Raw genomic sequence first — 21,351 nt, forward strand, 5'->3', positions numbered from 1 at the left:
GAGTAATACCACCCAGTGTAGCCATATTGTTAGAAAAGATGTTTTAAGCACAATAACTCCAGTTTTGTCTGACTTTAGCATCAGAAAATTGCTGATCATCCAGGACTTAATGTCCTTAAGGCAGACTTGGAGTTTAGTCATCTGTCTTTATTGATAAGTATAATTGGGTATCATCTGAAAATGAATGGAGTGTTTCCTGATAATATTACCCAGAGGAAGCATATATAAGGTAAATAATATCGGTCCAAGCACCAAACCTCGTGGAACTCCATGTCTAACTTTAGTGTGGGCGGAGGACTAATTGCTGACATCTACGAACTGAAATCGTTCCGATAAATAGGACTTAAACCGGCTTAACGTGGTTCCTTTTATGCCAATTAAGTGTTCCAGTCTCTGTAATAGGATGCTGTACTGCATGTCCAAGTACGACATTAAAAAAAGAGAACAACTCCCTACATTCTTGCATGTGTGTTTGTTAACCCTTCATCACGACAGCCTGGGCGATCATTGGCATGTTCACAAAGCCACCGTCAATTATCACAGCACCCTGTAAGCTTTTGGCCAGATTGCTGGCCCTGCAGTGACTGTGTTTTAATACAGGCACAGAATGGCGATGCTCCAAACTGCCTCAGTTCTCTGCTGGGTTTATTTGGCTCAGGCCTGACTCTTATTATTTTCACAGTGATTGATAAGCTAGCTGCCTCATTTTAATATGGGAGTTGCGTGGAGCTTCTGAGGGATGAAACACTACATTAAAAATACTGCAGATTTGATTTAGCAACAAAAGCAAGTATTTACTGGTGAAGAAATAATTCATACACTGGACACTTCAAGAATGAGATACACAATTGGGTACAACTGAAGTTATTGCTGCTTACACCGATAACAGGCACGAGAGGGAAAACCCATGCTGACCATATTTGCGTTTTGCTCGACTCTGTGCTGAGAGTTCTCTCCCGTGAAATCATTTTAAGCATGACTACCTGAGAGGCCTGCTCGTCCCAGCACTGCCCTTGCATAAACATGTGCATCATTTCTTTTGCGAGGAAGCAGGATGCGCTTTTTTTTTTTCCATTTTCGTTTCGTTTGTTTGAAAGATTTTTAGCAGTTTGATTCCGTAGGCTTCTACGTGCAGTAAGAGTAGAGTTGTAGTTTTCAGTGTTTAAGAGATGATGGGATTTTATTTTCTGTACAAACTCACAGCCTCTGCCGTTTTACTCTGCAGGCAGCAGGCCGGCAGGTAGGGTTCTTTATGTATCATTGTTTCCAGCTTTTATTTCTATATACTAGTCTTATTTTTAATAGTTCAATGAGAACATGGACACAATAAATAATGGACACACCATATAATGCAATACAAAAATTCAACTGTGAAATCTGATACTGACTCTTACACTTATGTTACTATTACGCTACATTTGACTTTTATCACTATTTTGTTATTGTCACTTGTGGCATCTGTGGCTTCTATTAAGGACAAGTCATAGCCTATGCTCTTGCTTTAACACAGTTATGGAAAATGGCAAATGTCAGATCCGTATCAAAGCTTATGCATTGTTTTAATTTATTATGAGTCATGAGCGTAGCTTCCACTGTAATTGTGATTTACCGTAGCTGCTGGCTGAACTGCCCATGCATCCGTTACAAAAAGAAAGAAATGTGACAAGAGGAATAGTTTAAACAAAGATGACATGAGAGGGAAACACCCTTTTGCACAATGTTTCTTTTAACCTGTAGAATACACGTGATAATTCATATTATAGAGCTGTCTGTGATAAATTGTGCTCTTCTGTGCTCATGCTAATGCGGGTTAGGTTTAAGTGGTTCCCCACACTTGATGCTAATCAGCAAATCATTGCTGGGCACAAGAAAAGGTGTACTTAAGCCAAGTGTTGCCTGTTAGCTCAACAGAATCCCAAACTATGACTTCAAAACTAATTTCAATCGACGTAACATCTCAAAGGGTCTCACCGAGAACAAAACCTGAGCGTCAGAAAACATTACAGCAGACCTAACACGCTCACAATGATGAGGCTGAAGCACGTCCACCATGTCCAACATCTTAGTTTGGCCTGTTGGAATGCTAATATTTGCTAATTAGCCCTAAACACAAACAAAGTACGGCTGATTGGATGGTTATTCATTGTGCAAGTATTGAACTGAAATTTTGATGATGGATCTAGAGGAAAAATGACTAAAATGAATTCCGATGGAGCACACTGGATAGAAAAAGTACGTTTCTCTCTTTTTGGCGACTCTTGTAGAAGCTGACGGAAATCTTGATGCAGGATATTACATCCCTACCAGTGCCGCTTCACTGGCTTAATTTGCCTCATTGGAAAAAGGAAATAATTGCTCTCTCCCTATTCTTTAATTAAATGACTTGAAGAAAACTGTTTAGCCCGTGACTCTCTCTTTTGCACTCCACCTTGGAGCAGGCTCTCCATCCAGCAAGCCATTTAGCTAATCTTTTGCTCTAATTGTTTCTACACTCCAATGCCTCCGATTCTCAAGGTCCATCAGACCAAGCCAGCTTACAATGGGGAGTGGCCCATGCTTCAGTGCAGCATTCTGGGTTTTTTTCCTCAGGAAGTGAGGGTGAGCTGGTTGAGAGACGGGGCAGAGGTCACTACCAGTGTCCCAGTGTCGCCAGTGTCGTCCCAAGGTATCCTGGCCGTCGGGGACTGGAGCCTCCAGCTTCACTCTTACCTTGAGTTCACGGCCAAAAGAGGGGAGAGGGTAAGCTGCAGCATGGACCGCAGCGGCCCGAGAGAGAGCCTGGAGGTGGACTGGATTAGTCTACGAGAGATGCCTCACATGTCATAACTGAGTAATTTGTCTCTTTTACTCACCGTGTGTTAACTGCAATTCAGTGCGGATGGATCTATCAGAAATGAAAAACAAAGTAAAGTAAAGTTAAAGTAAAGTTTTGACCATCAGATTTGAAATGCACCCATGAAATGCATGACACTCAACTCTGTCTAGACTCTGGTGGTGGAGATTGAGAAGAGCCAGCAGGAAGATGGAAGTGCATTGATAAAATCTCCTGGAACAATCTGAAGATCCTGCTGTGGGAATCCACATTCATTTAGTGATGTTTGATTATATTAAACAATGACCTTTGGCTGGCATTAGGCATCCGTTGTTTTGCAGGCACTTCTCTTATTAAGCTCCAAGTCGAGAAGATCACAAGTTCACTTTTTTCGTGAACGCTCTTTATTGGCTGGAAGCTCTGAAATGACATGAACGTGGTGTAATAGCTGTGATGGGGAGGTGGTGGGCTCTGAGTCGAGCTCCCTCTGTCCCTCCCTTCAGTCTCAGACATTCTCATTTCCCCCAGACCCATGCAGAGTTATGAGGCTTTCCAAATCTGCTGTTCTCTCCACATCCTGCAGAAAAAAAAAGCACTTATCCGTCCAGCACCTACTCTCTGCCAGGTCATCTATTGTGTCTCTTGCACTAGAATTGTAGCTGCTGTTCTTGTTTGGCTGCCTCCTTGTTTCCTGCCTCGTTTCTACCCACATGCTCCCTTTTTCGGATTTGTTTGCCTTTGCTGATTGACTGCCTGGTGCTGACCTCTGCTTTCCACCAAGATTCAAGCTGAGGTTACCCTGTCGACTCTGAGTCCTGCTTTTGAGTCCAGATATCTACTACCAGAATAGTTACATAGTTTTAGAGTGGCATCAAGTAATGGGTTGGTTTGACAGAAAGGGAAATCAGAGGCTGGAAAATGATGATATCAGAGATTTATTCACCATTAGAATAAAGATGAATGTGGGAGGAAAGGTTGTTTCACCTCATCACATGTAAAATGCAATGTGGAGGAATTTCCTCACACATTTACAGCAGAGGGGTACCTTACCTTCTTTATATTCACTGTTGTGTAAAGACAGTTGTTAAGCTGGTATTGGGTTATTGAGTTACAATAGTTGTAATATAATCCTTTGGGGCAATTGTTCAAACCAAAAATATGTAAAAAAATAGGGACCAGGTTTGAAGATACCAGCGTTATCCTTTAAGCCCACAGGTTTAAATAATTGTGTAATTAAAAAGTGGGCTCGTGTGTCCATGCCGTGGAACAGAGTCTATTTGTGTTACACCTTAAGTAATTCATTTCATTTAAACATTACTCCAGCAGCTTGACGACCGCCCATTTATACCGAGAACTGTGCGTACAGAGAAATAAAGGATTATTAATAAAACATTCTATCTATTTATAAAGTGTTTTTGTCCCTGAGGCTTTCAGGTGGTTCTCATGTAACTTTATCTTTATGTCACCTCACAACATTTGAGTCCTTGCCTAGAACGGCATTGAATAAATAACTGAATATGCTGATCTGTGATGTGATCTGTGAGCAGATTAAGATTTCATTGTCATCATTTCTCTCACTTACTGTAGACACACATCTGCACTGGATGCTACATACCACAGAAGGCCACCTTCTCTTTTATCGGCTTCACTGCGGCTGCCGGTGGTGCAGTTTATTATCGGTGGAAAAAGAGCTGTGTTTTGTAGTGTATAGTGAAACCATTCACTTTTCTATTGTGCCGTGTTCATTGTCCTGTACGTTAGGAGTCTCTGATGTAAATGATACAGATAGCATTACAATACCAGGATTCATTTGAATAGCAGGCATTGGTATGGAGTTAAAAGTGTGTTTTGTATCTGTAAATCTTTATCTGTATCTGTGTCTTTATGAGATTCCTGTGGATCCGTTTGACACTATTTTACCGTGTTAGTTAAGGATAAACCAAGGCCCAGCAGAGGTGCAACGGCACCACTGGGTCACTGGGCCACCCGACATCACCAGCAACTGCAACCTGCACCATGATGAGCTGCTGGCAGAGCCCAGAGGTGCAGCAGCTGCTTAAATCTGGTGTGCAGTAGGTCGGTGTGCAGGGACGAAGGGCGGTTTGTGTGTTCTCCAAGTTGTTGTTGCAGTACAGCTATCCAAAATGGTGGACCTGCTCACACTGTGCATGCATGAGATAGATCAGGCAGTGACAGCGGTTTGCATCATGGGGTTAGCATTCATAAATCTTGCATTACCGCCATGTACTGGAAAGCACTTTGTCTGTCTTGCACTTGTGAATTTTTTTGTGTCACAGGATCCACAGAAAACGAGTCACATACAAATCACTCTTCACAAATCACATTTTACGAGTTCCTTAACTTGACATTTGTTTATGCATACTTGGGAATCTGTTTTAACATTGGAGTACATGCTGAAGGCTATGTTTTTTTTATTGCAGAAAACTGAGTGTCTGACCCTGTTTATGCAGCAATTACTATCTGCAGAACAGATTTTCATTGACCTTCCCACACCTTTGCACCCTGTAAACTCGCTCCCTTTGTCCCCCCTGCCTCACTGTTTTGTCAGTGACTCACCATCTCCAGACAGGATCTTTTTTTTTTTTCTTTTCATCAAAGTGCCAGGAATGGTCTTCCACGGCTTACAATATAAGGTATTACAGCTGGTTAAAAGAAAATAGTCCGTCCCAACACATTGGCTGATGTGCCTGAACTACAGTAGGAGGAGATAAACGGCATCGTGGGAAGATTACATGCTGCTGTTTCATCATGGAACTGGCTGCCTGACATGGCAGAGCTCCACTTGTACCATTTCTGTCCACCAAGGACTCAATTGACGTATCATCCTTCATAAAATGTGCCATAATTGTTCCAACTGCTATGCTCATCTTGTAGGATTAAGGTTTCAGAGCTGTCACCTTGGAATGGGACTGTATGTTGGACCTATATGTCTATATGAAGTGTTTTGACGCACCGATAGATTACTCTAATGTGTACTGTTGGTTCTGTCCTGCAACTTTATGCTCTCTATTCCCTCTCACTGCTTTCATGGCCTCAATTTTGAACACAACAGGCAGCTGTTAAGTGAAAAAAAAAACTCTAGAAAGCCACTGTACACCACCTGCTCAGCAACAGACAAAATTAGTGACAAAATGGTGAAAAAAATTGACCATTTTGCAGTTAAAGCCACATAATTCCTTTAAAATCTAGAGGAGACCAAAACCAAAGCATTCATTCATTCATCAGGTGGTCAATTTTCACATTCTCACCCAGTCAGTAAAAGTGTTTTGTCCTATAGTGTGTGTGTGTAAAGATGAGTATGTAAATACAGTGATGGCTTCATCAGTGACACCCTTATTCCAATAAAAGGTTGTTTTTCCTGATTCAGTCAAAAACGGCTTTCTCACTTCTTATGTGACAGCGGTGATAACTTGTGAGACAAAATAAACCATTTCTAATCCCTTATTTACTGCTGCTGCACCTTTCTGTCTAGGCCTATATGTTATTACTCTTGGACAACAGCAATCCTTGCAGCAATCGATTACAAGACTTCATATCTGTACAGCCTCTGTTGCTGCTCAGCCTTGTCTCGTGGATTATATATTGTCTGTGTAACACACCCCTGCGCTGGTTTGGTAAGAAATGTTAAATTCCTATCAGATTTGTAATGTAAAAGATGAATGAATTATTAGGAGCATAGCAGGGAGCCTTTGTGCCTCTCTCCAGCACCAGCTGTTCACTCCCACACTGCTCTGTGACTCTGTAAATGATCCATCCTCATACGAGTGCTCTATTTTGGATGTGACTGGGAAGCTATAAGAGCTTTGAGGCTGAGCCCCCGGTACTTGTTAGTTGGCGTTTCAGAGTGAAACACGGCTTCACTACTGACAATATGGCAAGTCTGTTCACTGTTGTGGCCCTGCTGGCCGTGTTGTCCGGCGGGTTAAGTGAGGAGAAAGTCTTCTTGCAGCGAGCTGGTGCTGCATTTAGCAGCAGGCAGTACAAATCTGTGCTCGCTGTGGCCAACGGGGAGAAGTTTGGAAACTGGACCTGGCCCGAGATGTGCCCTGACAAGTTCTTTGCTGTTGGCTTCAGCATCAGGGTAAAGACGCCAATTACAGATATTCTATTTAGTACGGACCTAAACACCTCTGAACTAGCTATTTCATGGACAGTCCACTTACTCACTTTTCTAATATTTGCTTCTCATGGAGCACACTGACTGATGTATTCTTTAAAAACGGAGGGAAAATAAACACGCAACAGGCAAATATTAAAAAAAGAGAATGGAGAGTCACACGCTAATACCTCCTATGCTTTTATTTCTATTTGTAAAGGTCTACGGTTCAGCAAGCACCAAGCTCCTTCTGGTCCTAATTCGACCTTTGATATTGAAGTGAAGCTTATTTTTGAAGACTTGGATTTTAAAGAAGATTTCTAGGGTTTTTTTGACTTATGTCACCTCTCTGTCTGATTTCTGGACATGTGACGGGCCTTCCATTGATCTCAGGTTAAATTGTCTTGATTTACAACACTTGTCCTGTGTGAATATCAGTCACATGGCCTCGTCCTGAAGATAAGCTAGGAAAGTTTTTGCCACAAGTGAAACAGTTATGAATGCATCGCTTCCCTGTCTCCTATAGGTTTTGTAAAGGATGTTTAAGAAGTTGGAAAATGAAGACCTTGCTGTCCTTGAAGAGAAGCTTGAAAGCATAGGTTCACATTTTTGTCAAGTCACATGCCCATATGTACATTAGAACAGTTTCCAGTTGCAGGAACTGGTCTTCCTCTCCATGCTGGAGCGGTTATGTGTGATGAGGGACAAAATGCTATTCTATGTTCAGCCACAGTGAATGTATTTTGTTATTATTCCTCTACTGAGGCTCAGCAACAACACTAACAAGGAGACACAAGGAGGGGATTTGTGCTAAAAAGACTAACTTTGAGAGAAACCCACTTCTTTTGCCGTTCTTTTACTGCTGAATCCAAATATCAACTTCAACTGACGTGCCGAATGCAGAGAATGAGTGAGGATGTTGTCTTCTATCTCACACTGAAGAGTTCGCTTCTCAGCCAGTATAAAGAGAAGAAACAGATCAGCAAACTAATTCAAAGTACAAATGGGCACGTCAGTAATGTTTTAGACAGATAAAAAAAATGTGAACCTTAAATGTGGCTCAGAGGGAGAAAATGTCTCCAACAAGCTCCAGTAACAACATCATCTTGACAGACCTGAGAGAACAGCATGCCATCAATAATGATAATGAAATGATCTTTTTTGTTTGTGTGCAGTAAAATTCTCAGAACAGAGAACTGAACAGAAAAATGCCCCTTGTTGTTTCAGATACTAACTCACCACTCTGTGTGGACCACAGGCCTGAAAAACAAATCTAGAATTTAACTTCATTGGGAAGGTTCACACCAAATTTGGCAACTTCTTCACCGGCGTGAGATAACAGGACGGTAACAAACTGGTTTGTCCACAGCTGTTGCTGCTTCTGGGAACTGATTTCTGTTTCCTCAGGTGGAGAAGAACCAGTACGGGGCGGATGACACTGCTCTGAATGGAATCCGCCTCATTTGCGCCCAGAACGAGAACCGAAGCTTCCTTTACTCTGTCGAATCCCACACAGGCTAGTAAGTTGCCCTCAATGGTACAACTTCTTAATAAGGTTCCCTTTGTAAAGAGCTTATGAGTTGCAAACAATGGCTTTATTAATGGTTACGAAATCACTGATTAATGCTTTAATAATTACCACTGACGGGTGTCTATCCTTTCTCAACGGTAATAATGTGGTTATAACATGAACAAATCCTTGTGGGTTTATCACTTTTTAATGAGCAATTACATCAGCAGTTATGAATGTCAATAAGCAATTAATGAGGAGTTTTAATAACCAAATCTGTAGTTCTGTTAATAAGTTGGTAATAAAAGGATTTTGGTTCAGATTGTCTGTCTGTCACCCTTTACCATAATGATTATTTAAAGTAAAATAAACAAACAAAAAAACCCATACTGGAATTGGAAAAATGAGACTAAAGGGTTAAGCGTTAATTTAAGGCTTTTTATAAAAGTTTTAAGAACTGATTTAAAAGATGTTAGTGATCCTGAGAAATGATTAGTCAATAGTCAAATGTTCTAACCAGTCAAAAAGTCACCAGTAAGTTTTCACAACCTCACAACCCAAAACTTCTCTTGTAGCTGATGTATAAAGTATTGGTAATTAATTCATTAACAATTAATAAAGCCATTAGTTACAACCACAGTGAATCTGGTTAATTACTCCGATTTTCAAAGCTGTTTGCTTCGGGTGCAGCAATTGTAGAAAATGTGACATCTAATATTACCCAGACGTAACCTGCTGTTGTAGAAATAAATGAATATTAGGTGAACTGTCCTGCCGTGTGATTTGTTTCTTCTACAACAAGGGACCTTTTATTTCTTTATTTTTTTATTTCAAAGTGCAACCACTATGAAGCTAGTTACATTTCCTATTGATCTAAGTAAATGTTCTGTATCCTCACAAAGTTTGGCTTCAATATGGCCCCCGCTTATACAATGACTTTTATTTTAGGGAGCCACTATTCAGCAGAAGGAATTCTGATGGTGGCCAGATGTATTCTATGTTTTCTAATCTATGTATGAACATATGAACAGAAATACTTTTCCTACATGCTCTTTGAGCATTTCTGCCACTTATACTAAATTGTTTTTCTTGATGTCTATAAATATGCAGTTGTTTGTTGCTGTGGCCAGATCTATCTGGTGAAAGAGATCCTTGATCTCAGTGGAACTAACCTGGCTGTATTATCAAGGTTAAATAAGAATTAGATGAATAAAGTAGGTACTTTGGAAGCAGGAGCTGAAGACTGGCAGTGTCCCATCGTGTTCAGAGGGGAAATGAAAGCACTTGTGCCAGAATTGCAAATTAGGTGTTCAGATGTTGAAATGTCTTCATGTCCCTCCAGTACTTATAGTTTGGGTCTTGGACCTTTTCCTAATTTTTTTTCCCCCCACTCTCATGTATTTCCTGCTCTCCTTTCCAGCTTCGGTGACTGGTCCCCTCTCCAGTACTGCCCCAGTGGTGTCCTCACCTCTTTCCAGATTAGCGTGGAGCCCCATCAGGGTCTGTTCGGTGACGACACGGCCGTCAACAACATCAAGTTCCGCTGCAGCAGCAACCCGACGCTGGAGGGGGCCGGCATGGACTGGGGAGAGTACGGCCACTGGAGCCAGGAGTGTCTCGATGGAGGAATCTGTGGCATTGAGACCAAGATGGAGGAATACCAGTATGGCCTGGACGACTCCACCCTCAATGACGTGCGCTTCCATTGCTGTGCCAGGCCTCAGCAGGTAAGACAGAAGTACAAAAGGTTTGCATTGACTGGATGGGATGGCTTTAGTTTGGGTTTGTTTATGCCAGTGGGTTGGCACCAAAACTCTTACCTTTATCCTTAGACTTAACCTCATCCTTACCCTTGCTCTAACCCTCTGTACTAACCTGCAGCAAGGTGCATGAGAATCCAGTCCTTCGCCCTCTCTCAAGAAGAAAGCTGTGGTCACAGCCAGTAGTTTTGTTATTGTCAAGCCGGAGGGGTTCACAGTGTTACAAACCCTTCCTTTAATGCACGAGCTCAGTCACATTAGGCAATGAAGAGGGAGTCATCTGTCATCCTCAGGAAATGAGTCCAATGACCAAACTGCTCTCGCTGTTTGTTTTCAAGCCCGAATTTTGTTATTCGGCTGCTTGAATGTCAATGAGCCAAATCCAAAAATACAACATTAGAGAAGCTTTTTGTTTTACCCTGGTTCAGATCAGAGAAAATGAACTACAGGTGACTGCAGCCTTTAAGTCTTGGCTCATGGTCCATTTAGTAGCTGCTCGGGAGCTTTCAATCAAATCACACGATCTTCATCAGCAGCATTTTTTTGAAATGTAGATGTTCAGATTTCCATCTTTTTTTCCTGAGTACTTTCAGGACTACAAGACGACTATATGAAACGATTCAAATGTAATATCTTTTGTGGACGGTACAGTATGATTCTATGACAACCATTCATTTATGAACTTGTGTCTGGTGTTTTCATTGACAGTGATGCAGCAGACCTGAGCAGGTGGATCATCTCCAACACCCTCCACTCAAAGATGTCAAACAATAAAAAGCTCATTTGAATTCGCCGCTGTCTCTTGAATGACTTTCTAGAAGCTGACGGTCTACGTCTGCATGGTTTCAGTTTCTTCCTCTTTAAAAACTCTGAGATCATTTTGTAGTGCAGTCTACGATAAACTGGCAGCTATGTGTGAAAACATCCATCTCTCTAAACAAAGTCGAGTGTCACCTTCAGCAGGAAAAACAGATTCATGAGCGCCGCTTCAAACCGAGCCCTCGTCTGAAGAGCCACTTTTCTACATCAAGTCCTTCCCTCGTCACCTCTCATCAGCATGAAAGCAGCGTGTTTTCATATCCTGTCTGATGAACCAATGAGCACACAGCAAAGTCATAATAAGCGCGAGTATAAAACAGAGTCGCTGACAAAGGCATTTCCCAGAATTCCTGCTGGAACCGAGGTAATTAAGAAATGACAAGAGAGGGTGTATTAATTAATTTACAGTTTAAGGCCTGACAAAAGTTGATAAGACACCGATTGGCACACACAGAGGTAATTGTGTTAATTAATCGGTGAGTAGTTAATCTGCTAACTGTGTGTGCAGAGGGTTGGGGGGGGGGGAACTTGAGGATGTTATCAAACACTGCGGTAATGGTTTTCAGAAGATTTTGCAAGTCAAGGCAAAGTGATTATAGTCTTAACACACAGCTACAGAGAGCCTCTCTGCTATGGTAATTAATACACTCACGCTGACCTCATATCCAGGTTCAAAGTGTACTTATTGGAGTTTGATGCTCGAGTGCAGTCTGCTTGGAACAACAGATACACAGATATCAGCAGGAGGAGGGCTGATGGGGGAAACGGCTGGGTCTATCCATCATTTGTTTAACCCAAGATGACCCTGATGACACCACTATGACATCATCAGGGTTATTTTCTGAAGCGGCCATCACCACGGCCACTGGAGACATTGCACGGCCGGTTTCTTAGGCACAATGGCAGCCTCCACTACTAAGTAAACAACCTTTACAGTGTATGTAAAATAGGTGGGGTGCCCCTTTAAGGAGCGTAAAAGGTCAAACCTGGATATTAAGCATTTAAAAAATCGAAAGGGATTTAATTTATAATGAAATGAAATTGAGAAAAGCTGCCGGGCGTCACATTGGAGAGACTGGAACGTCCATATGTTTGCCATTTGTGTTTGATAAATCAGAGATGACGCACTAGGAATTACAGTGTTTGGCTTTCTGTTGAGCAAATCATGTCAGTACTTTCAGTAATTTGAGGTGTATTTTGCCGCACACGAGGCCTTAATTAGCCACTAGATGGCAGTGCTGTGTCAAGTGGAATTTAACCGTCATCTCGTCACGGACAATAATCTTTACTACATGACACATCCAATATAAACATCAAAGACTGATTTTCTCAGTAAAAGGATTTCTGGATCAATCAGCTCAACACAGAACACCTGGCACAGCCTTGCAGCTCCACCTCATTGTGAATCTCAGAAGCCCTCTGGGCATGAAAGCCTAAAAACCTGCTCTGAATCGACATCGACGCTGCCCTCGGTGCTGTTATGGCAACCTGTACTGCAATCATGAAAACAACACTTTATCAGCTCACATAAAAAAAATAAAATAAAAAAAAAAACCTTCATTACTCCAAACACGCCGTCCTCAGCAAGTTGTTGTGTAGCATTTCCTCTGGGTCTTGCAGTGGGACCTCAAGGATGTAAGGCCCCAGGTCATAAGTTTAATATCCAAACCACAGGCTCAATGCGTTTCTGACCAGCTTAGCGGCTCGCCAGCAGCCCCCCGGCCTACCTCCAGAGTCATTAATGCCTCCTGCAGTGAACCGAATAGATATGGTGTTTGTGGTTTTGGACTTAATGACCTTACGCTCCCATGGGCTTTGAGCTCATGATAGATCACTCTGGCTGTGTTGACTCAACTGTAAATATGTTTCTGTTCATAAACTCCGTAGGGTTGTTATCGCGGCTGTTTGGCCTCGGCTTTTATGTGAAATATAGATGCAAGAGGGACAGTATTGGGGCTGAATGCCACTGTTTTGATGTGAGGGCAGGATGAATGGTGCTGTTGTGGTGTTAGGGAGTGATGTCTATAAAGCGGGTCTATGCTAAGGTTTCCACAGTAATGAACGTAATATCCAGATGGAGCACAGTTAAAGAGAAACAAGTTCTCTAAAAGAAAATAGTGATTTGAGTGTGTGGGGCTTATTTTCCTGCTGCATTCTGCTTCTTTTTGTATTTCCACTGTGTTCAGTGGGCTGGAGTTGTCATTTCATCTTTCACTATTGTTGCTCTCTGTATTTCTCCAAGGTCAGCATGGACCGTCCTTGTCCAGAATTAGAACGCAACATTTCTAAGTACTTGTTTTTGCTGGTTAATGACGTAAAGATTTTGTAGCTGGAGCACAGATTATTGTTTCCGCTGATTCTCAAGGTTGCAGGTTAGGCTCTGGTACTCGAATGAAATGAAAAGCCTGCTCTGCTGTCAGTAGCAAATAGAGATGTTAAATAAATCCTAATTCTTCATTGTCGCTCACAAGTGCAGGCAATTTTCCGTGGTGTGATTTTACTGTGTAGCAACGCAGAGTCCTCATTTTAGAGTTGCAGTTTTATGCTCAAATGTGTGGAAAGATGTCTTACTTACAGAGTTATCTTGTAAAATTATGCAAGAGAGTTTAATTTCTAATGTAATAACTTTTACTTGGAGTTTTTTTTTTTTTACCAGATAATTAGAAGTTTAACCAAATGTACTGTATGTTTCCTGTTCGTATCAATTTCAAGCTTCCCTAAACCCAAAGTGTTGCACTACTTAGTGATTCAAGTTATATCACAATTATCTCACTTGGACTTGTCTCAGGCTCAACTTAAGGGGTCTTGATTACCCCCCGATTGCAGGAGGTATGCATCTATTTACATTTTTCTTCCCGTAATTAAACAGCATTAATGAGCTCATGCATCACATCTAGAGCTAAAGCATAATTCCTGAAAAAGCATTGCGCCTGAGCATCTTAGTTACTTGTAAAAGCATCTGCCTCAACAAAGCAGAGGCTGCATTGTGACACAAAAGATGCAAGGGCACATATACACATTAAATATAAATCATTTTATAATATACAAATTGTACAGATGTCATGAACAATAGGAATGTGGACATACTCAGGATAGCAAAGATAAAGAATACTTTTTCTTCCTCGATATGCAAGTGACATCAGCACATGATCAAAGATACTCAACATTCAAGATGGCAGCTGAGGTGATAAAAAACTAACATCAGAGACAAAAACCTAAGAATACACTTTCCAGAGGCTGTGAGCAAGCTAAAGTGACAACACAGGAAATAAAATGACGGCATCCTATTGTATCATGTTCTGTCATTTCTACTCTGCCCATTTCACATCATAGTAGCACACAGGAAATGAACCATTACGTTTCTTTTTTTCTTTTATTTATTTTTTTTACAGCGTTACCAAGAACGATTGCACCAGCGCCACTATTGAGGCTCAGAGACAAATATGCTGATATAAGACAGGAAACTGTATATTCCTTTTTTTTCTACACAAATGGGTAGAAGGCTGCAAATGTATTTAGGTCTACCATTAGTCAAAAGTCTCCTTCTTTTCACGGACGGCAAAGTTTACATGGTTCAACATCATTTAACTGATGAAGTGTCAGATCCTGCCTCGCTTTTCTCTCCCTGTCAGTGTTTTTCTATTTTGTAACACCAGACAATTACCCACAGTCCCTGGAGTGTACTCATGTCAGAGGTTAGACTGCACTGCAACCAATCAGCCCTTATCAGGATAAGATGGGGCTCTGAAGGCCGCGGCCTCAGGTGGGACGGGCGGATACGCGGCCGGTTGTAACTTATGGTTACGGTCAAGGTTATGGTCATCCATGTTTGTGGATGTCCAACCAGAATGTGGTGGGAGTCTGAAAAACACAGCCGTGTCACATGAGATCACCTCGCCGCTTTACTGATTTTCCAAACTCTGCTCTTCTAGATAGAGCGGAATATGATCTGTTTTTCACAGGATGCCAAAGGGGAATAAATGTCACAGTTTCAGCTTTTTTAAAAAAAAAAAAAAAAGAAGTTGAAAGGCAGAAATAACTGAAATATATTCATATTAATAAAACTGATGGGTGACAGTTAACATGTTTATCTGGGGAAAACAAAGAAATTGATTAAATCTGACGAAATGAGTTGACCAGGATTCAGTGGGGAAATTTCTCAAATATTCAAAATGAGCTCGTCAGCTATCAGAAGGCGTCCTCTGGTATGGCCTTTCATAATTCATATTTGTCACATTCTGACGAGCGCGTGAAAGTGACAGCTGAGTCTTATGTGCTCCCCAGCAGCTCTGATACAAGTGGCAGCATAAAATATTACTTGAATACAATAAGTGCTTATTAACGCTCAAACAGTCGAAAGCAAAAAAAAAAGCAGCTGAGAGAATTAAGTAATAAAGAAAAGAAAATACTTTAGAGAATATCATAATACGGCTCCATATCTTAATTCAACATCAGAGTGGTTATTTGTCATGTGCTCGTGCAAACTCCTGTGTACAGCTGTGGAAAATCCATCTCGGCTCAAATATGACCCTTGACCTTTTCTGCCATTAGCAATGACCTCGCGCTCATGGGTCTGGACTCCGTCATAGTGGAGGGCGAGAGGACAAGGAGCATATGTTTTCAGGGGGTCAAAACACGCGGCGACCCCTCGGTTTCAAACCAACAACAGCCCTCGGGAGGTAGCTCGAAGCGTCAGTCAAAAATACAGTTTAGCAAGCTTTAGCGGAACAGCAGAGGCAACACAGTGTCACCATAAAATCTCTTGTCTCTAAAACAGAACATTCACAATAATAATAATAATAATAATAATAATAATAAAAAAAGAAGCAAGAAAATAAATCCAAAACATATTACCTTCATGGAGACAAACACTTCAAATCTTTTATCCTCTCGCTCTGACTTCCAGTAATAAAACAGGGAACAACAGCTTCAAAATACCAACACTGACTGTAGCAAACGTTCCTGTTTGACTATAACAAACATATAACACTTAAATCACCATTGTGCCTCTAAAAGACATTTCTAAAAGCAGATTGTGGGTCATTTACAGAATAGTAATAAGGCTAAGCTGGTCACAGTTTTTATATTCTACTCTACTCAAAAACACTTGCCATTTTACATTGAAAAAAATCTCAGTGGCCGGTGGATTAATTAAGGAGAGCTCTTATTCAGCACAATCAATCTTACTTACCCCTAAAAGAGGAGACATTTTTCTTGACCAAGGTATCATCTATTCTCATAAAACAAAGGATCCAAACGATGACAAATGTATAAAGCGGGACACCAGATAGTTATAGTCCTTAATTAACCAAATGTGAATGTCTTAATAAATAGGTCTTCTGACATATTTCATGATGAAGTGAGTGTAATTTCCTCGCTAAATTTAGCATTTTGAACACAAACTCTTCCTCCTCAGTGCAAAAATGATTCCCTATGACATCACCGTTAAATCTGCAGGCTATTTGCTTGACATGTTGAGGTGTTTTGCTGCCAATACTTCCCCCAATAAGTGACCCCCATTATAAATGCATGATTCCTGACAGATACCCCACTGACAAAATCCATTAGTGGGCTAATGAGAGCTCTACACCGTGAACGTCGTCACCTTCCTCCCTCCCGTTCACCTCCCCCCGCCCCCCATTTTAAAATGGAAAGCTACACGATGCCATGAAACAGCACATTATGACTTGGTTATTGTCAGAAATTATGCCTGGCAAGAGGTGCTTAAAGAGCTGGAGGGAAAATAATGAAGGAAATCTCAACAGGGAATGTGGGACGAAAATGGCCGTTACTTTAAATTGGCCTATTCATTTCTTTTATTTGACTGTCTTATACTCTGGTCTTTCTCAACCTCTTTCTTTGTCTCAATTTCTCCCTCTCAATCTTCAGTGTTGGTCTCGGTAAACAAGGCTTGGTCCTGACCGCCACAGCTTAACCTCGTGTCCTCACTGACGATTACTACTGTGTGTGGAAATGCAATTAAAAATGCAACTTTGCGCGGAAATAAATCCTCACTCCTGTATGTAAAAGCTAACTAGGTGCATCTTAATATGAGTTCTGCCCTTGAGCTGCAAACATTCAGCTGAATTTCACATCCTTATCTAACTAAACTTTGAATATGGAACATTCTGTATGCAAGGTGAGCTTAGCACACCACACCAAAGAGTGATTATCGGCTCTCTTTGAAGCACTTGACGGCTTAGAGCTCAGCGTAAACAATTATCTCTTCACCCTACTTTGGATTGCCTGTCGCAACAAACGCCTTTCCCATCACCTCTACCAGCGTTCCCCTCCAAGTTCCCTCCACATCACAACTTACTCTGCTGCACAGAATGAAGGAGCAGGGAACGGTGTTACAGTCTGTGATCACGTAAGATGCTCTTTTCAGGGCATAACTGCCTTTGTGTTGTCAGTCATGTGGACGAGGAGGGACTGTGTTCTGACAACATTCTGCCTACTGGATTTTGTAGCTCACTTGTCTTTTTTCCCCTCAAACTAGGTCTCTCAAACTATTCCTCAAAAGTAAACAGGGAATTCTCGATCCATGATTATAAAAAAAAAAAAAGTCATTGCTGTTCTTTCAGTTTATCTAATTAACCCTAATTAGACAGGTTGAAAGTTAATGTCATTCTCAGCTTTGTATTGCAATGAGAATCATGTAACTCTGGAACCCTAGCTCACTCCCCGTTAAAGGCCTGGTCACACTAGGAAGTGGTACAGTCTAATTTATCCCTGTACCTGTACGAAATGTGTGGCTCTTGAGGCTTGGTGACATAGAACCAATACGTGGGGCCGGTTGGTAAACAGCTATATCTGGTGAGCATTAGCTAGCCTCGATAGCTCTCCAAGCGTTTTTCTATTTCCTTTGTGCTGCAGCGTTCATTCAATAAAAAGTCTGCGAGCTTGCTTACCGTCGCCTCATAACTTTGCTATTAGTCGAAATTCATGTGGGTTTACTTTGCCATGAAAAAGTGTACCTAACAATCTCACCCATCCATTGACTATACTGCCCATCATTAAGGGTTGTGGGAAGGCTGAAGCCAATCCCAGCTGACATTGGGTGAAAGGTGGGGTACACCCTGGACTGGTTGCCAGTCAATCACAGGGCCAGGGCATAGAGACAGACAACCATTCACACTCACACTCACACCTACGGGCAATTTAGAGTCACCAGTTAACCTAACCTGCATGTCTTTGGACTGTGGGAGGAAGCCGGAGCACCCGGAGAAAACCCACGCAACTGCAGGGAGAGCATTCAAACTCCGCACGGAAAGGCCCCTGCCTGGAACCGTCTTGCTGTGAGGCAACAGCACCACCATGCTGCCCCTCGGCAATTTGAAAAGGAATTGATTTTGCCTCACAATTTTGCTGTATTAAACACTGGTTTGACCAGGCCTTTAAACGCTTTCTCATTCTTCTTAGATAAAAGAAAAATGCGCCCAATCTCACCATTGCATCACTCTAGAAATCCACCCCTCTGTTGATCCTCATCCAGTTATTCCAGTGTTTCCACATTGACTATCCTGCACCAACATCTCCTGTTTTGGTTATATACATTCAGTATGTGTGGTTATACAGTAGGGCTGATCTCTGCACTTACATGAAATTGTTCTGTAGCTATACTACGGCAGGTTGCAGGGAAATTGTCTATGACAGATGGTTGGTTTGGAGAATGCTGCAGCGATGGGGATCGAAGCCCCTTGAATGCGGACCAGGGACAATACTGTGAACCAGTTCTTAAAATGGGGAATTTGAGAGGTAGGGTGGGGGAAACCTTGACTTGGACGACTCAGGGCTACTCTTGAGTCTCCTCTGCGCTTTGATTAGTTGGTGTGGCCTGTGAAGCTGCCACAGTCTCCTTGGCGATGACCTCCACGCCCGCTGGCTCTTCTGTCTTGCGTTTGATCGCGTTCTCTTCGCCCTTGTCTTTCTCCTCATCCGTCTCGACCCCGTTTTCGACCACAGCTTTAACTTCCGCTACGTCCTTGTCCTCCTTTTCTTTGGTCTCGCTCTGTGTTTCGACAGTCGCAACGATTTCCATCACCTCCTGGACCTCGCCGTTTTCTAAAGGCTCCCCGTTTTCTTTTGATCCCCCTCCATCCAGTGCTATCTTTTCTTCCACCTCCTCTTCGGGGTCATTGTCTGCTCCTTTGTCTTTTGCCTCTGCTCCCCCATCTTTCTTTTCAACAGTCTCTATGCTGATCTCAACCCCATCATCAATCTTTCTATCTTCCTCACACTTCACCTCCCTTTCTTTCGATGTCTCACTTTCTCTTGCCTCTACATCTGTTGCGTTCACCCTTTCATCCTTACTCTTGCCTTCCTCCTTCTCAACCTTTTCTCTATCATCAAGAATCTTGGGATCCTCCGCATCCTTCTCACTTTTTGTTTTCTTCTTCTTCTTGTTCTTCGTTGTCTCTTTGATGCAGCTGTTGTTGGACTTGCTTCGGGGCTTGAAGATCAATTTCTGAAACATTCAAAGTTTACATTAGTAGGTTAGTAGAATGCATTGCAACTCTTTAAATATGCTCTTGGCCACAAAGCAGTACACACAGACTTAATTAAGACTGGATCACAGTGGATCTAATATTGCACTGGGATAACGAGCTAATTCAAATGAGACTCATTGATGGCGAGAATGAAATTGAGGCCATTTTGAGGGAAGTTATTGGTGGCCTCAAGGCCCGCAGTCTGACCAAACAGGCGAAAATTTAATGCAATATGTCCTCAATTACTTGAACAGCTTCTGCAGGGTTCTACACACTGTGGGGATATATAGTGAACTGAAATAAACTTCAAAGGAACGGGCAAGAAAATCTTGTTACTGCTAGCAATTCCCTGAGTCTTAGGCCTATTAAATTTGTTGTTGTGATGGCAGTTTAAATTCGGGTCACAGAGAGCGTCAACATGGATTCATTCCACTGCGGACAAAGGTTAGCTTTAGAGGTTATCACCACTATTCAGGGTTGCCAAGAAAGCATTACCAACCCTGCTTCCCCAAACAACACATTTGTCTGTTGCTGGAGAATTCCAGATATCTCAAACAGTGAGGAGTCTGCTTGTATTTGTCCAACGCTGTGTGTGTTTGGCTACTTAAAACAAAAACAGCTGTGGAATTGGAGGTGGAAAAAGGTGATGCTGGCCTTGGTTACACTGTGAGCATGTGACACCGCGACTGGTGGGAGACCCCACATTAGCCAAGAAATACGAAGAGGAATTTGAGGTCATGTACCTTGGATTCTCTCCTCTTCCGGCCCAAGATGGGTCTCTGCAGGAAAACAATCTGTTTGGTGGACAGACTCCCATCACTAAAAGATGAGGACAGGGAGAGAAAGGGAAAGAGGAGAGGACATCAGCTATAAAATGTTGGCAACTCCACAAGAATTTGAGATCGTTTTATTTCTTTAATCAAACACTTGGTACTAAATTATTTAGAAGTGATTAAAAATAAAAAGTGAATGGGAGATGGAAAAAAGCTGTTCCCGCTCGCTTTTCAACATTTAAACATTTAGAAACAATGTTATGAAGACTGACAGATTCTTCATAATTGATTGATTTCGTTGCTTGAAAATTGCAACAGAACTCCAAGATAAATATGTATAATTCAAATCCGGGATAATACAGAGCGAGCCACAGTCTTTCTGACCTTTGTTCAAGATAGTCAAATGATCGCTGGTCACTTCACGCTACCCACACAGTACCCCGACAGTTTAAGCATATAGGCTCACATTTGTGGCCCAACATCTTTGCTGCTGTCATCTCTCAGTGTCTAACCCCCCCCACCCCTCCCTTTCCTTGAATCTTGCAAGGAAACTGATACTTCACATGCATGAAGGGAGATTTTGACGTTTGCATTTCTGTGTGCAACTTTTGAACATCTTCAGCTTCTCAGAACATGTACTTCTTCTCTTTTCCTAAATTCCCCAAATATAATCCTCCTTCCCATACATATGTCACACCCCTGCATTCTGGGGAGGATGATCTGCACAACTACTTGTGCTGACAGATTAATCGTGGCAGGAAATGCAGATTCATTTCTGAGTGGGCTCCGTCTCTCAACTTCACTCCTTCATCTGTTTGTCTTTGTCATGCACGGCTCTTTTCATAGTTCGCTGCTACCACCCCACTCGGTTTTACCTCACCGCTTTTATCTCCTGTCACAGCCGTGCTTGTGACAGTTGTATTGTTTGTTTCAGCTTTATTCCTTCTATTTATCTTTCGTTATTATTGAGCATGGCTTAAGAGGAGATATGTTGTCCTGCTCTGCTCTCTGACACAAGTTCAATAACACATGCACACATGCACACCCACATGCACACTAGTGTTAAATGCT

The 21,351-nt window shown here is 41.9% G+C and overlaps 2 protein-coding genes across 3 annotated transcripts in view; one reads left to right on the forward strand and one right to left on the reverse strand.

The window, feature by feature from the left end:
* The first annotated feature begins 6,646 nt into the window (after window positions 1-6,646).
* LOC139205495 (vitelline membrane outer layer protein 1 homolog) lies at window positions 6,647-10,987 on the forward strand. The gene is made up of 4 exons (XM_070835737.1): window positions 6,647-6,914; window positions 8,337-8,449; window positions 9,860-10,166; window positions 10,908-10,987. Exons 1-4 carry the CDS (start codon window positions 6,705-6,707, stop codon window positions 10,908-10,910), a joined length of 633 nt encoding a protein of 210 aa, XP_070691838.1. The 5' UTR covers window positions 6,647-6,704; the 3' UTR covers window positions 10,911-10,987.
* A 7,302-nt stretch (window positions 10,988-18,289) lies between these two features.
* Window positions 18,290-21,351, reverse strand: part of LOC139205060 (raftlin) — a 92,862-nt gene continuing 89,800 nt past the window's right edge. For both annotated transcript variants that reach the window (XM_070835143.1, XM_070835142.1), the window contains exons 9-10: window positions 20,251-20,326; window positions 18,290-19,485 (exon numbers count right to left, since the gene is read on the reverse strand). In XM_070835143.1, coding sequence (XP_070691244.1) covers window positions 18,814-19,485; window positions 20,251-20,326 — 748 coding nt within the window. In that variant the 3' untranslated portion in view covers window positions 18,290-18,813. The remainder of the gene's footprint in view (window positions 19,486-20,250; window positions 20,327-21,351) is intronic.

Source organism: Pempheris klunzingeri, chromosome 8, assembly GCF_042242105.1.
Source record: "Pempheris klunzingeri isolate RE-2024b chromosome 8, fPemKlu1.hap1, whole genome shotgun sequence".
In the NCBI taxonomy this organism is placed as follows: Eukaryota; Metazoa; Chordata; class Actinopteri; order Acropomatiformes; family Pempheridae; genus Pempheris; species Pempheris klunzingeri.